Source organism: Metopolophium dirhodum, chromosome 4 (genome assembly GCF_019925205.1).
Source record: "Metopolophium dirhodum isolate CAU chromosome 4, ASM1992520v1, whole genome shotgun sequence".
Taxonomy (NCBI): Eukaryota; Metazoa; Arthropoda; class Insecta; order Hemiptera; family Aphididae; genus Metopolophium; species Metopolophium dirhodum.
In genome coordinates, this window is record NC_083563.1 from 29,688,879 (window position 1) to 29,704,653 (window position 15,775).

Below are 15,775 nucleotides of genomic sequence, written 5' to 3' on the forward strand. Positions count from 1 at the left end.
GTTTTGATGGACCATGCTAACAATACGCCAAGCGCACTGCTTTTAACGGTAAGCTTTTCGTCGAACGGCAATTCGGTCAGATGATAGTAAAACAAATATCGTCGCACGCGTATCCACGGAGGACTGTTGCAATATTATCCGTCGGCCTGCATAACGTTATTGACGAATTTTTAAACAGTTCCGAAAATTTGTAGAGCCCTTTGATCTTGCAATGTTACGATGTTCCATCCTAAGCTAACCTAAACCAACGGCCAACCTATTATCCTAATAACGTGTTTCGTGGAAGAAAACACCAATAATTTTATCCTAGCGGAATAAGTAGAAGAAGTTTCCACTGTTCAGCGGTTATAATTTCATTCATACGCACATCAAAACAGTATGAGGTACAAGACTACATCGGGTGTAACTTTGTAAGATCTTTTATTTGTATTGTATTGGTAATTTATATATTATTATCTAATATTAGATGAGTGATATATCAGGAGTGATTTCAGAGAATTTTTACGGCACCAAAAAAGCGTGATCTTATAAAATTAGAGAAAAACACCATAGACATATTAATCATGTCTATGAACAACACTCATCATCGTAAGAACGATTTATTACTATGATAGCAACTCTTTCAAATCACGATCCGTTATCAGAATTCGAATTCCAATAGATTATCTTCGTCAGACAGACATTAGTACATTACTATTAGATACTTACGCGTTTGATCGTGGAAATTTTTTTTTTTTTTTAATCAATCTATAAATGATGAAAAAAATTACAGTTACTAGGACATATTATATTATGATTATTATTACGATGACGTGAGCTGCGTGAAGAGTATACAATTAAATCAGTTGACATGACACGTGTGTAGTGTTATTAACATATTTCACCCATATTAGGTAGGTACCTATGTATTATAATAATAATAATAAAATATCATGTAAATACGAGTGTATAACAATATAAAAACACGCACAATGAAAATGTTATATAATATATTTTATTGTTTTCATTAGAAATAACACGATACGTTTTTTAAATGGTTTTTTTTTTTTTTACAATAATTAACTTAAAGTACAATATTACATATTATATTATGTGTATACATATTTTATTATTATAGTATGATATTCGAGTAAGATAAGTAACAGATTCTCTCCTTATACACAAAGTATCGATGTTAAAATATCGTTATTTCAGACAGGCTTATATCATGTTGAAAAAATGTAAACACAGATTATACGAAAACACAAATAAATGATTGGGCAACGACAACATATTTTGGACTCGGTCACCGCACAGCATCATTCAAAACGGATTTTGTGTGAACTACATTCAAAATATATGTATAGTACATATTACAGTACATATTATACTGTAGTATAATTATTATTGTTGTATTGTTTTTTTTAAAGCGGTTTATGTTGTACACGATACAGAACGATAAATCTCACGACGCGACCATAATATTATAAACATAATAATACGTAGTATCTACCTGTAATAAAAAATAATTGTTAAGGTTTGGTTTTCCGTGGGTGACAAGCTAGTCGTATTCACATTGGTACTAATATTTTTTACAGTTAATATATTTTGGTTTTAGAAAAGTCATGCTGGCTAAAATTATTGCTTTCAGCCAGGTGCACCTAGTAAGATAATGAGAACTTACAATTAATATTAATAATAATATGCACGGCGATTCACCAAGTATGCTCACCCCCATTTTTCCTTTATTAATGAATTTATTAAAATTCTGATTTTTAACATTTTTAAATAAACTTAAATATCATTTGTCAAATTCTTGATTTTTTTTTTGTACTATAGAAATGGTGACACAAACTTTTGTTTTTAAAATGCGAACCTCTTTTTTTACATACAATTTTTTATCGGATGTTTTTTTGAAACTGTTGATATATCTTACTAACGATTTTAACAAATAGTTTCTGAGTTATTTTAATATTTGTAATAAAGATAATATTCCTTAAAAATTGTTTTACAAAAATATAAAATGGATGTAATATTGAATCTAGTATTTATTATAGGTACTTGGACATTTTTTCAAATTATTAATGTTAATGGATTAATATTATTAACTACTAAGATTTTCAAACCATCATATCCCCAATATTATGGACCTGTTATCCTTAGATCACAAAGTTAAATAACACGAAAACTACTAGTTTGAATTTTGAATCTGCTTCGTCAACATTTTCAGAAAATGTATTCACTAAATAATTACAAGCTAAAAGAAGAATTCGCATTACTCATTAATTAAAAAAAAGTTTGTAACTCCATAGTCCTTAATTAGTACAAGAAATCTCAAGAATTTGAAAATATGATCTTTTAGCATTTTTAAAAATATCAAAAATAAGTTTTTAAATAATTGCATTATTAAGAAAAAAAGAGGGAGATGAATCAACCTGTATAATGCTCCCAAAATTCCGTCAAATATACTCATTTGACTACTAAAATAATACCTTCCAGTGTCTCACTAGACGATTGTGTTGAATATCGAGGTTCATCTGGTTTGCATTAAAATCTCAATGCCACATTCTGATTCATAGCCATGTGAATAAAACTGCACACATTTTTCACTCCAATCCTACTCCGCAGAATGGTTAGGTACATATTATAATATGAATGTAACGGACGAGACTCGACGAAGTAAATTTCTAGATTGAAAACGAGTGATGTAACGAACTGTTCGATCACTGAGTTTAACTGAAATATTGGGAAGTGCAAATATACGAACCAAATAATATGCCTATAAGTTCAATTTAAAAATCAAACTAATTAAATCGAAATTGGTACCGAATTTGACGAAGAACAGTAAAAAATAAAATAAAATAATTGTTTAGGTAGGTGAATATAATATTACTTTATTTTTCGAGATCGTTTTAACAACTGAAATTCTTTTTTTTTGGTTCGATTTAACAATTCAAAAGTTTGTTTTGGGTTTGATTAGTTTTCAAAAATCAAGGTGCGTATGTAGCATTTACATAGTAACAACTACTATAATTATTAATATGATTTCCTACCCCCTCTACAGTAGAACAATCCTCCTCAACTCACAAAAACCGTTGGACATTCGAGGACTGTGTGGCTCATTATATATTTATTTCATTAATACAAGTGCAACCACAAAACATGACCGAAATAGTTAATAGCAAACAACATAAATAAATTACGTATACCAACCAAGTATATACGATTAAAAAAATATTTGTGTTCGAGAATTATCATTTATAATGCGAACGAGACTAGGTCACGTCAAATTAATATAGAGCGAGGTAGTGATATTATATCCTTCACGTTGTAACTAGGGTTGGTAAATTTCCGGTAACGTAACTTGGCGAGAAGTCCCGGGAATGAACGGTACCTAATATAGGAAAATTCACGGTTATCAACTATTATTTATGAATCATTATATTTTTATTCAATGACTATACAATGTTGTAGTCACTGGCTATCATAAAAATTGAATACGTAAAACAACTTAAAATAATTATAAAATACCTATAAAAAAAAACCCCCGACCCCGTTTCCGCGACCATCTAGAAATTCCTAGGAATATTTTCGTTCTCAAGAATTTTCGGTAGTTCCAACCCTATTTCTAACGATAGTTTTCAGTTCGGTCAACGCATAGTCGTCATATAATTTTAATCTGTAGTGTTGCAAAAAAATATATATATAGGTGCACCGACCGCTGTGTTTCGAAAATGGCGTTCGACGTCAGGTGACTATATGGAAATCGATTTCGAACAGAATAAACTTTGGCGTCGATTCAGCGTGGTGCATGTGAAGTATATATTATAATAACACAATATAGATTTTTAAAAAAACTGGATAGTTGGCATGGTTGAAAAGGTCATGGGTTACAACACTCGGTTAATATAAAAAAAAAATTACGTTCAACGCAAATTTGGAGCTGCTTAGTGCTCACACTTGCGTTATCGTCGCATCAACACCGACGAAATTGATTATTATTCGTTACAATTTAGCGGTATTTAATTTTTTTTTTCCACTCGAATCAATTTTTTAATAATTATACGTTAACAATACCGTTATTTCATGTTATTATTATTATTATTATTATTATTATGTTGTACACACTCCTCTCGATCGGATAACGGTTATTATTAGCGATATAAAAAAATATCTACCGTTATGTGCGTATAATATGCGTACCTATAACATAATATAATTTACTTGATACTCATTATTAACACTTCGTGGTTAATGTTTTGACTGTAGGTATGGTATTGATTTTTTTTCATGCAATAATACTGTATTTAGTATAGCAGTATTAATACATTTTATCTAATGTAATATCGCAAAAAACTTGGTCACCACACATTTTCCGCCGGGGCCAATTTATACCATATAAATAATATGAACACGAAATTGTGAAAACAACAACAAAAACAACAACAACAACGTTATAATAACACACACACACACAAATATATATATATATTATTATATTGTTATATTATTATCTAACTTAAAAAATAAAGAACAGTTCAAAATAATTTTCACAAACATCCGACGGCACATATAATAATAATATAGTAAGCAAACATTGACACAACGCCAATATTTAAATAAAAACACATTAATTGATATAAGTATTATATTATATTTTTAAATGTTTAAATATTTGGTTTTATAATAAAACTCGTTTGATATCGTTTAAGGGGACACTATATAATATATTATTTATCGTATTTACAATGCACGAATAACCCTGGTAATATTTTAGGATAACACGCAAAATTAATATAATAATAATAATAATAATATAGGAATGATAATATCGTTTTGTTAGGTTAATGGCGAAAAGAAAAATGTACAAAATATGTCTGGTTGTATTCGCTTATATTTACAACGCACCTATCATTTCATATGACGTGCATATTATATTATTTTAGTAAGTTTGTTACTCAACTGCACCGTCTGATTGAGAAAACATTGCGTTTCAAATTCCCAACAGACTTCGTACCTATAGAACGACATTCCGTCCGCGGTCGTTCCTAAGAAAAAAAAAAGCGCGCTTATTTTACAAATATTGTGTGGGTAGCATAATTATTATAAGGACGACACTTCGTCAAATATCATTCAACAAGAATGGCCACCATCAATATATTTCCTTTCATAATGAATTTATAGAAATTCAAATTTTTAGAATTTTTTAATAAATACCATATTTAAAAATGCTTGTGATTTGTTGTGCTGCTTATAAAGTGACCTATGGCGATACTTCTGTTTTTCAAATGAGAATCACCCCATTATTTATCACTAGTTTTTAGTGTATCATTTTTTTTGTAAATATTTATATATCTAGTTCAAAATTCGAGCAAGTAGTGCCTCATTTAATAAAATTTTCATACTAAAGATAATAGTACTTAAAAATCATTTTACAAAAATATAAAATAGATGTAATATTGGATTTAGTATGTATAATACTTAACCATTTTTACAAATTGTATACTTATGTTTAAAGATTAATATTAATAAATAACCATAACTTTAAAAGCCCCATAGCACCCTATCATCCAAACCAGTTATTATGGATCTAGTATCCTTAGTACTCAAAGTTAAATAAATCAAAAACTACTCTTTCGAATTTTGATTTTTATACCTTAATATCTTCATAAAAATGATTTGCTAAGTAATTTACAGTAAAAAAAAGGGTTTTCATTTAAAAAAACAGAAGTTTGTATCTCCACAGAAAATCCTTAACTAGTACAATAATTTGAAGAATTTGATCACAAAAATTTGAAAATGGTTTTAAAGTAGGTATATTTAAAAAGTCCAAAATCCAGATTTTGATTGACTGCATTATTGAAGAAAAAGAGTCACCCTGCATGCTTGATGAATCACCTTATTTATACTACTTGATAAACCCATCATATATTTACCTATTATAGTACCTAGTCTATAGTTTTTCTACATTGTGTGTAGTATTATCTTGTATATTCTTATTATTACCCTGTTCCACCGGAGTCGAGATATTTGTCTGTGAACGGTGTATAAGTAACGTATAAATATTGTTATATTAATGATGTACATAAAATAGTACACAATATTCTTATTATAATATAACTTACTATATTATATGTATATCATATTGTTATTATATGAAGTATATTAAAAAAACAAAAAATGAATGTAATGGCTTTTCATGTGGAATCACATTGAGTGGCGTTTTGACACCTATAACCTGTATGCACGGAATTTGTTTCGAAAATGTTTTATACACCTATTATTATTTATTATGATATTATATTATATGGCTGTCTGGTATGGAACCCATCATAACATAATAATATTATTATAACACACTATATAATATTATGTTTCTCCGTTTGTTTTAAAATTATAAAATATTTTTAGAAAGATTGCGTTGAGGAAAAAAAAGAATAAATATGAAATTAATCATACAATATTTCAAAAAAAAAAGTTTTAAAAAAAACAAAAAATTATATTTCATATTATAATACACTACTGTTCATCGTTCAGATGATGTCTGCCGATTTTACGTCGTCCCACCGTTGTCGCCGATCAATTTTTTTGGTATAATTTTATTTTCGAACAACGTCCATGGTATCATACGGATCATCTATATTTACGATGTCTCTCGTCTACATTGAGATCATTGCACGGGTGATGTTCTCGTCATTTTTACAGGTTTCCATGAACTCGTCGAATGACACCACACCATCTCGATTGAGGTCCATTTTCTACAAACATAAAAACCCGATTAATAATAGTGTACAAATAGTATATACCAAATGTAAGTATATACAATATGACCTATATTATAGGTACGTGCACGCATTATTCATTTTTTTATCGCGCAAGCGGCGACCGGAAGTTCGATAGAATTCAAAGAAACACTCGTCCGGCTGCCACATATAGTATCATAGTATCTATTTTTTAAAAACAAATATCGTGTTTCTGGATACATATCTAATATTATTGTATATAGTATTATTGTAATTTTAATATAATATCGGTTCGAACGACCGTATTAACAATGTTCGCCAAATATTATCTTTCTGCAGCGATGTGCATAAGTCGATGTCAAGGTTCTCGTAAAAGAGGCCAAGTTAGAATACAATTTTTTAAGTACGCACAATATCGACACGTGTTCAATAAATATTGAGACACAACAGTGCGCGTTATACGATTATAATAAAAGGGTTTTTTATCCATTTTTTAGAACGCCGTTAAGACGAAGAATACGATAAGAGTAAATTTTATAAAAAAAAAAACGAGACTGGATCTGAAAAATATTAAACCTATTTCATATTGTTATACGCTATAGGGGAAAATGTACAAAGTTTAAACCGAATATTGTTATCTACATTAAATTATTATGTTGTGTATTGTTATCCACCGGAATATTCTAGATGATGTAAGTAACTGTAATCGACAACAGTCGACGTACAACAAACGTCTGACAGTTTATAACATCATTAAATATACTTGTGTGACGACGTTACGCATATAATTACAAAAATTCAGTGACAGTGATCCTATCCTAACCTAGCCAGGATTCTTTTTTGTAGGGGCTGGGGCACCCGTTTATAATAAAAGTAATGGATGTTATGACAAACCTATATCAATTACTTCTGGGGTCACGGTCTTTTTGGGGGGATGAGAGTCGGTCAGTTTTTAACTTTTGTTTAAGAGAGAAAGTGGCTTTTGAAAATAATGGGTTCCATATTCTCCTAAAATGTTATCACTACATTATCGTGCGATAAGTATTCGTATACCTACTATCTGTTCTTTTATTATCGATGGGACTACAAATCATTTATTTCCATTATTTCCTATTTTTTTTAACATACATTTAAATATCGTTACAATATAGGTACATAATGATTATTATTTACTACCTATGTTTGTATAACAAAAAAAATATTTTTTTACCAAACAAGTTCTATAGTGAAAGGGCTGGACCAGGACTCAGGATAGACCTTCGACACGCAACAGAATAGTGAATAGTGACAATATTGTTATAATATATCATTGTAATAATATGTGCAGAGATTCGAATTAAAAAAATGATATCCTCGAACGTAGCATTTTTAGCTACAACACAAACATGTTTTCATGACATAAAACAATAAATTGTTTTACACTCGAATGATTGTTATGATTTTTTTTTAATTTTCATAAAATACTTCCAATCTCAAATTCACAATCTATGACAACTTGCTTGAACATAATTTATGACCCATATAATAATGTGTAAAGTCATCTTTATATTATTAAATACTGGCCAAAATTCTATCATGGACTGCAAATGAACTCTCGTCAGCATATTTTATTATTATTATAATATGCTACCACCTTTTTCCCTGTTACGATGACGTAATTTCAATGACATGTCACCGTTAGTAGTGTCGCATATAATTATAATAATTACCGCGTGGGCAACAAAATTAACAAAGTGATTTTAACAAACCATTGTGTGGGTGACACTCGAGACACCCGATTTAACAAGTTTTCTTCATTCCACAATATCGCGTGTTCTCTGATATCGAGTATATGATAGTTTTCTAGCTGATAATTCAAAATTCCAAACGGCTTTCTGCCGTTATAAGTGTCGGTTGTGGAGTGCGTAATATTACGCCACTCGACACTTATTATAGTATATTGTCTTCTAGATTTTTAATATGATCTTTAGACCTTAATCCTACGTTTTCCTTAAGATTGTTCAAAAAAGCTTTTCATGAAATTGAAGTGTATGATTGAAGCTCATGCGTAACAAAGTTAAGCTCATTAGTCATTAATCATTCGTTTTTTGTCAAGTAATTTTTCTAATATAATTCGAATGAGAATACTTACAAAATAATCGATGTCACGAAAAATTAATTAATTAAAGTAGTTACGCCTTGCGTGGTTTCTGTACTGAGGTCTTGTAAGTCCAACGGATTTTTCTAACTCGTCGCAATTATGTTTTTATCTATGCTCGTGAAATATCAACCTTTTTTTATGTAAAAATAAAATGTTTGTACAAATGTGTATACTAATTTTTTGATATACGATATTTTGGGTATTAAATTTGGCATCATATTACTATAACCTGACTTTTGAGTTCTTGTCTTGGCATATAATTTTAATAATTGAGAATTGGAGATAAATAAGGGTAAATTGTATTAATTCACTCTACAATGGGATTTGAATTATTCATTGAGCTTGTGTTTTCTAACCATTTTACTAAAGGCATCCAATTTCAGTTCTTTGAATGGTCTTACACCAATCATTTGATAAACTCGATTGAAGTAATTATATTTTTCAATATCAAAATAGAATCCCCTACATCAGATTTCAAATAAAAGCGGAAATATTTGTGATTTAGTCCTTGCTTAAGTATTTTTGTTTGAAATCGAGTTTTTCGTAAAAAAAAAAAATACAAGTGCTATAATATTTTATATAAAAAAATAACATTAATATTTAATAATAATAAAAACAATATACGTTTGATGTAGGTATGCATCGTTTACCAGGTTAATTTTAATGAATTTCACTTCGATAAAATACATTGGTACGACGCAGACAAATTGTGTGGTGGGTTTTGACGGGGCTCAACTTACATGTATTCCCATTTATACTATTCATATTATACGAAACGTGACTGTGCACCTGTTGATGAGCATTAGTTTCTGAAAGTGTTTAAATTTACCCAACTACAGCATACATTATTTATTTTAAACGGAAAATATCGATTTTGAAGTCGTTTTACTTATTAAATCTTATATTGTACTTGATAGTACACTAGATATTATATACATCATTGTAATCGTATAAAAGTTGTATACTATCTTGTAATGGAACTTTCTAAGAAACAAAATGTATTTTAAACTTTAATAAAATTATTATAAGTATGGAATTTAAAAAAAAATATTTCATCAATTGTTGACTTATATCCACACATGATGTTCAAATTTGAAATGTCTAAGCTGTTGTTGCGTAGTTCCTCAGACTTCAATCTGAGGGGATCGATAAAGATATGATGTATTATAATATTAAATTATTTAAAGTTTCATTATTATTCACGCGTGTGTAATATAGGGACGGAAATGCTGAAACATTATTATACCTATCTTCCACTTATCCGGTCGTTTATCGATCGATGACGTTCAACTTATGTGAATCGCGTTTGTCTTGCTCATTAGAGTGGTCTTTAGTTTTGGACTTCAATCATTTCGTGTCAGAGGCCCAGAATCTTTTTGGCACGTTGTAAAAATAATTTTGGGAATGATACTCCAAGTTAACCTTTTGGGTCGACGTTTTACAAAAAGTAAGTGGTTGTCTTTTTGGTATTTCACATTTTATTATTTTTATTATACAAAGAAATTCATCGAAATCTTTATTGTCTTGACAAGTGTTTCTTACAAAAGATGCTTTATTAAATGTCTTTGAAACTTAGCGTTTTATTTAAAAATTCGTTTTCAAAAGCTGGTAGTTTTGAAGTTTTATATAAATCTTAATTTTGATTATTTTTTCTTATACTTGTAATTCATTATCGACAGTTGTATTTATGGTACTCATTAATCATTAGGTGCAAATATTAATTAAAAGTGTCAAATTTAATTAAAAATATATCTTCTAGTATCTTTTGGCACATTTATAATTATCAAAATTAAAAATAAGCTTATTTTTAAATACATTTTTGATAAATATGTATTACTATACTGTACAATTTATAAGGCATGAATAGAAATATGTATAGCTTTAATATGTTTGATAGATTTGTTCAATAATAATTGTAATTCATAAATGTTTTACAACAATATATTTCATATTCCTAACTAAAAAGTATATTTAAATAGCACTGGTTGTATTATTAGATAAAATAAATATTGAATTATTCATATCATAATATTATAAAACAGATAACAAAATAAAATATTGTAGATAAAAATAAAAATTTGAAATAGATCTATATTTGGTTTATAGCATGTTCTGCTTATAAACTAGGTATATGGGTACGAATTATTACAATTAAATTTGAATTTAGGAACAACTTACATCATACAAATTAAATTCCTAGACAATACTTTTTTTTAATTAGGGATATGAATAGCTAAACAACTGGGTCCAGACTGTCATCAAAATTACGGTACCCAGTCGAAATCGTACATAATGTTATAATGATAGGTATGTGCATGGCTAAATATATAGGTATGATCGCAACTTTGTGATACGCAGGTGTCATGGCCACCACTGGCAGGTGAATATTATCACTTCGATTTATTTACTAACAAAACCATACAAATTATTAATTCCTTGGCTAAATAAATCCAAAAATCACTGCCAGCTGAGATTCCTTTCCATGCTAAAACATGCAATAATTGTACGTGCGCAGCCCATAACGAAAATGTGTCTCAATGCGATCATATCTATATATTTAGCCATGGATATGAGTTTGACCCAATTATTACGTTGACAACTCTTTCGTCGATTTCGTTTATTTTGAACGTAGGAAACTTAAATAAATCGAATTTTAGGAGTGATACGCAAGTGTATGGAGCTATATAATATTATTATCGTGTAGCTGGTGACTTCGAAGGCTTACGCTACAAGACCAAAAACCCAGGAACGTATTAATTACGAAAATTGGAGTGTATTGTAACTTGTAAGTATATTGCATATAAATATATATTGTATGCACACCAATGGACGATCACTATATTGTGACTAGGAAAAGTTTCTTATTTTTATATTTTTTCTTTCATTTGGTTTGTTTCAGCACGGATATAAGGGATACCTACTCTATATATATATAAATACCTATTGTGGTATATTCCCCAATGGATACCGCTCGATGAAATTGATGACCGCTGACGAAATTATAAATAATAACTCTCGCTGAACTAAAGAGAGGTGTCAAACGTACCTCGTAATCGATTCACGTGAGCTGGTGGAAATGTCTATATATACATGACCGTCTATTATATACCCGTAAAGACAATAATATACCATTCAAAACAGTTAAAATTCCCAAACCATCTCCCCCGCTCAGTGAAGGGACCATGATTTTACCAATAATAATATATTGTTATGCACAACGCGAGACGGCCCGGGAAAAAACAATTCCGCTCTTTTCTCGATGTCGTTTATGATTTCATGGAGAGAAGAAAAAAATATGCAAACAAATAAATAGTGCAGTCATCCCGTCAAGACAATCTCAGCAGTCGCTACGAAATTGCAGTCAGACCAAACCGTCCTAGCTAGCTAAATCGTATATAATATGTATTAAATAGGTATTATATAGATATAGGTAACTGTTTTCCTCAATTCGACATCAAATCGCCGTCGATATATTGGCCATGCGCATGACAAAAATATTTCGTTTTGACGATTAATACAGCCAGGTGCGTAATTAGTCAATCATTAGTCTATAATTGTGAATTTATAGATTCAATATTTTAAATTTAAATATCATTAGTTTCTATTAAACATAGGATCCTCAACATTAAATTTGAATTAGGTAGGTACTAATAAATTCTTTTATTTTGCGTTATTTTACATTTTTTTTTTATCGTTGTTGATCATTTAGTTAATTTTTTATTACTTTATTTCGTATTATTAATTGTTTTCGTCACACTTAACTTTTTATACACATTTTATGAATTATTATTGTTGAAGTGTTTAATTTTCGTCTTATAAATATTTTACATGTTCTGGCCGCACGTCGTACTTAATTAATTGTATCTTTGATTTAAAATATTTTACATTAGGTATTTGTTTATTATTTTACTTTTTTGAGATTTGAATGCTTAAATCCGGTGAATCGGTTTCTCAGAGATTTATATTGCTTTTTTAAAATGTTTTTTTTTTATGCATTCGATCCACAACATTCTATTCATTACAATACATTACGAGTGAGATAATGATTATGTTACTATTACATACTATGTAGTGGTGTGCGAAATGCGTATAGACATTACAGTTGCAGATAGTATAACTACAGTTTGAATTAGGTAGCTACCCACTGCAGTATAAGGTTGACGTAAGGTTAATTATTGCATTGTCAATACGCGTCCTCGGAAGATTAAATCCTGTGCCGTCGAGGAACCAAATGTAAATAAGGGGAGCATCAGTAGTCGGCAGTCCGCTGATTGCGAGGTGCAAAACAGTGGTTGCATGTGGTGAAAACTGTCACGGTTTTCACAACCCCGGATAAATAGATTATAGATTTTTCCGATATTATGCTGCAAAGAGAAATCCGCGACGGTTCCAACGTGTCGTGAAACTTTCCGAAAACGCGTAGGTGCACTTTATTATACGATATACATAATAATATACACTCGCGGATGACGCGCGCTGCTTATTAGACAGTGACGATTCGATTATAAAAAGGGACGGAAAAAAATGATCTCGAGTTTCAGAGTTTGCGTTCGATTCGACGTAATAATATATTATCATAAAGTCAAACTAGGTGTTTTTTTTTTGTATATAATATATATACCTTTATCTTTTTTTAATCCCTACACCGGAACGTCGAACTTCGAGCGTGGGCGTAGAATAGTTTTCACGCTCGCTCGGGAACAGACATTGATTTTTCGTCTCTTCCAGGTATAGGTACTCGTAAACTCGACGGCGACGAGACGACATCAGAATATAATCTAAATCTAACCATGTACTCTGACCATGAATGTTATGCAACACTATTAAAATATTATATAACTGTGTATGGCGCCGATTCGTCAAGCGGCACCACATACATTTTCCAATACTCCAATAATTACAATTTTGAGGCACCGGTGTAAAAATATTTTGAAGATCCATCGAATTAGGCTCAAATAGGTTGTAGCTAAGGCGCCTAGTTGAAAATGAACCTCCTCAAATAGCAATCGACATCAGTGCACTTCATGTCTGTAGTTGTGCTTACGGCTTATACAGTTATACTCGTGGGCCATGGACTACGTTCTATAGTCGTATAAAAAAATTAATTCCATTTTGAAATGCATTTAAATAGATATCACTGTTATGAGAAGAAAAAATAAGTACATTTTAAGCACAAAACATTAATATTTTACTAACTTTATCCAATTGTTTTTTGTTTGTTATTTTATCAAAGTTCCACAATAGTCTATAATTGGAGAATTCATATTATATACATTTTTCTTCAAACAGCCAAAAAAATACACACTGTGTAATGTATTGTGTCAAAAACTGTTGGATTTGTCTTGACTTAAATTTGGTGTTTTAATACCTATTGTTATATTCATGTTTTATGAATTCTTATGGAATTTGATTTTATTAATCTACGCACTACTCGTGCGTTAAACGCATACTCATAATATCAATTAATAATTATATACAGCGTGATTCACCAAGCATGCTCTATCGCATTTATTCCTTTAATAATGAAATTATTCAAATTCTAATTTTTGGAATTTTTCAATATACTCAAAGACGATTTTTTTTGTAGTATTTGGAGTGTCCTGTGGCGACTCAAACGTCTGTTTTCAAATGAAGATCCACCTTTTTGAATGTAATTTGTTTACCAGATAATTTTTCTGAAAATGTTGACGTATCAGAATCAAAATTCAAACAAAACAAGCAGTTCTTAAATAATTTCACTTTTTTCATAATCACAATATTGCCACATCTGGGTTTTGAAAATTGACATTAAAATAAAAGTTTTACATTTAAATTCAATGTTTGGGGATGGAGCTAGGAGATTTAATTGTATTTTCTACTTACAAGCAAAAACGACTTACTTCCTGCTATACAATTAATATATTGTAAAATTGTAAAATAAAAATCTAATTAAAAGAAAAGCCAATGCCTCATTATTTACTACTTTGAGATAGGTAATACATCATAGTATAAACATACATTTTAATTCAGAACGAAAAAGTCTTAACTAAGTGAAAAAAGTATATTAACAACCAAAAGGTTCTTTAGTACAACTTTTTGGTTTTTAACTGACGTGTTTCACATTATCGATTTTTTTTCATTAGGTTTTTCTTCAAACAGAAAACGAATTTCAAAATTTAACGCAGAAATACTTTGTTAAATTATAAAATAAATAAATAATAAATAATAATAATAATACATTTTATACTTGAAAACGATTAAAATTCATTCATTATGGCAGAAAATATTACGGTTTGAAATTTTTTAAATTTCTCTCCTGAATGAATAATGATTTGGTATTTTTAGATAGTTAACATTTTTTGGTTCTGAGTCCTGCACGATTGTTACACTATTACAGCGATTATTAAATTAAAATATAGAATGTTCTAATACATATTTATTAAACAATTTTATGTCTTATATTATGCTAGCTCATCCTCGGCAACTTCACACTATTTTTCCTACTGCTTCAATTGACGCCAATTGAATGCAGCCGCCATTTTGCAAGGGAAATAATCAAAACCAATACAATGTATTTTCAGGAAAAGCTGTTATTATAGTAATAATATTCATGCAGAAATGTTGAATATAGGGACCGTACCTATATCGATTAAAAAATGTATACACATGAACGCTTTAATAACCACGATCATCGTCAATCACGCGCTAAATGTGTACATCACAATATATTATGCACACAAAATAACCGTCCGTTTCATTTCGTCTTTAAGTATCTTTACACAAATATAACAAAAGCAAATATTTCTTTGAATGCTACAAAAAAAAATATATAATAGGAAGTCGACTGTAAAAAACGCTATATGTGATAAACCCAAGATTAAAGATCTTTAATCTTTATGGATAATCCATATTATATGATAAAGGTACATATAAT

The 15,775-nt window shown here is 29.6% G+C and overlaps 1 protein-coding gene across 1 annotated transcript in view; it reads right to left on the reverse strand.

The window, feature by feature from the left end:
• Nucleotides 1-972: 972 nt before the first annotated feature.
• LOC132943990 (Kv channel-interacting protein 1-like) overlaps nt 973-15,775 on the reverse strand; it is a 123,754-nt gene continuing 108,951 nt past the window's right edge. Inside the window, exon 6 of the mRNA XM_061013191.1 lies at nt 973-6,737. Coding sequence (XP_060869174.1) covers nt 6,639-6,737 — 99 coding nt within the window. The 3' untranslated portion in view covers nt 973-6,638. The remainder of the gene's footprint in view (nt 6,738-15,775) is intronic.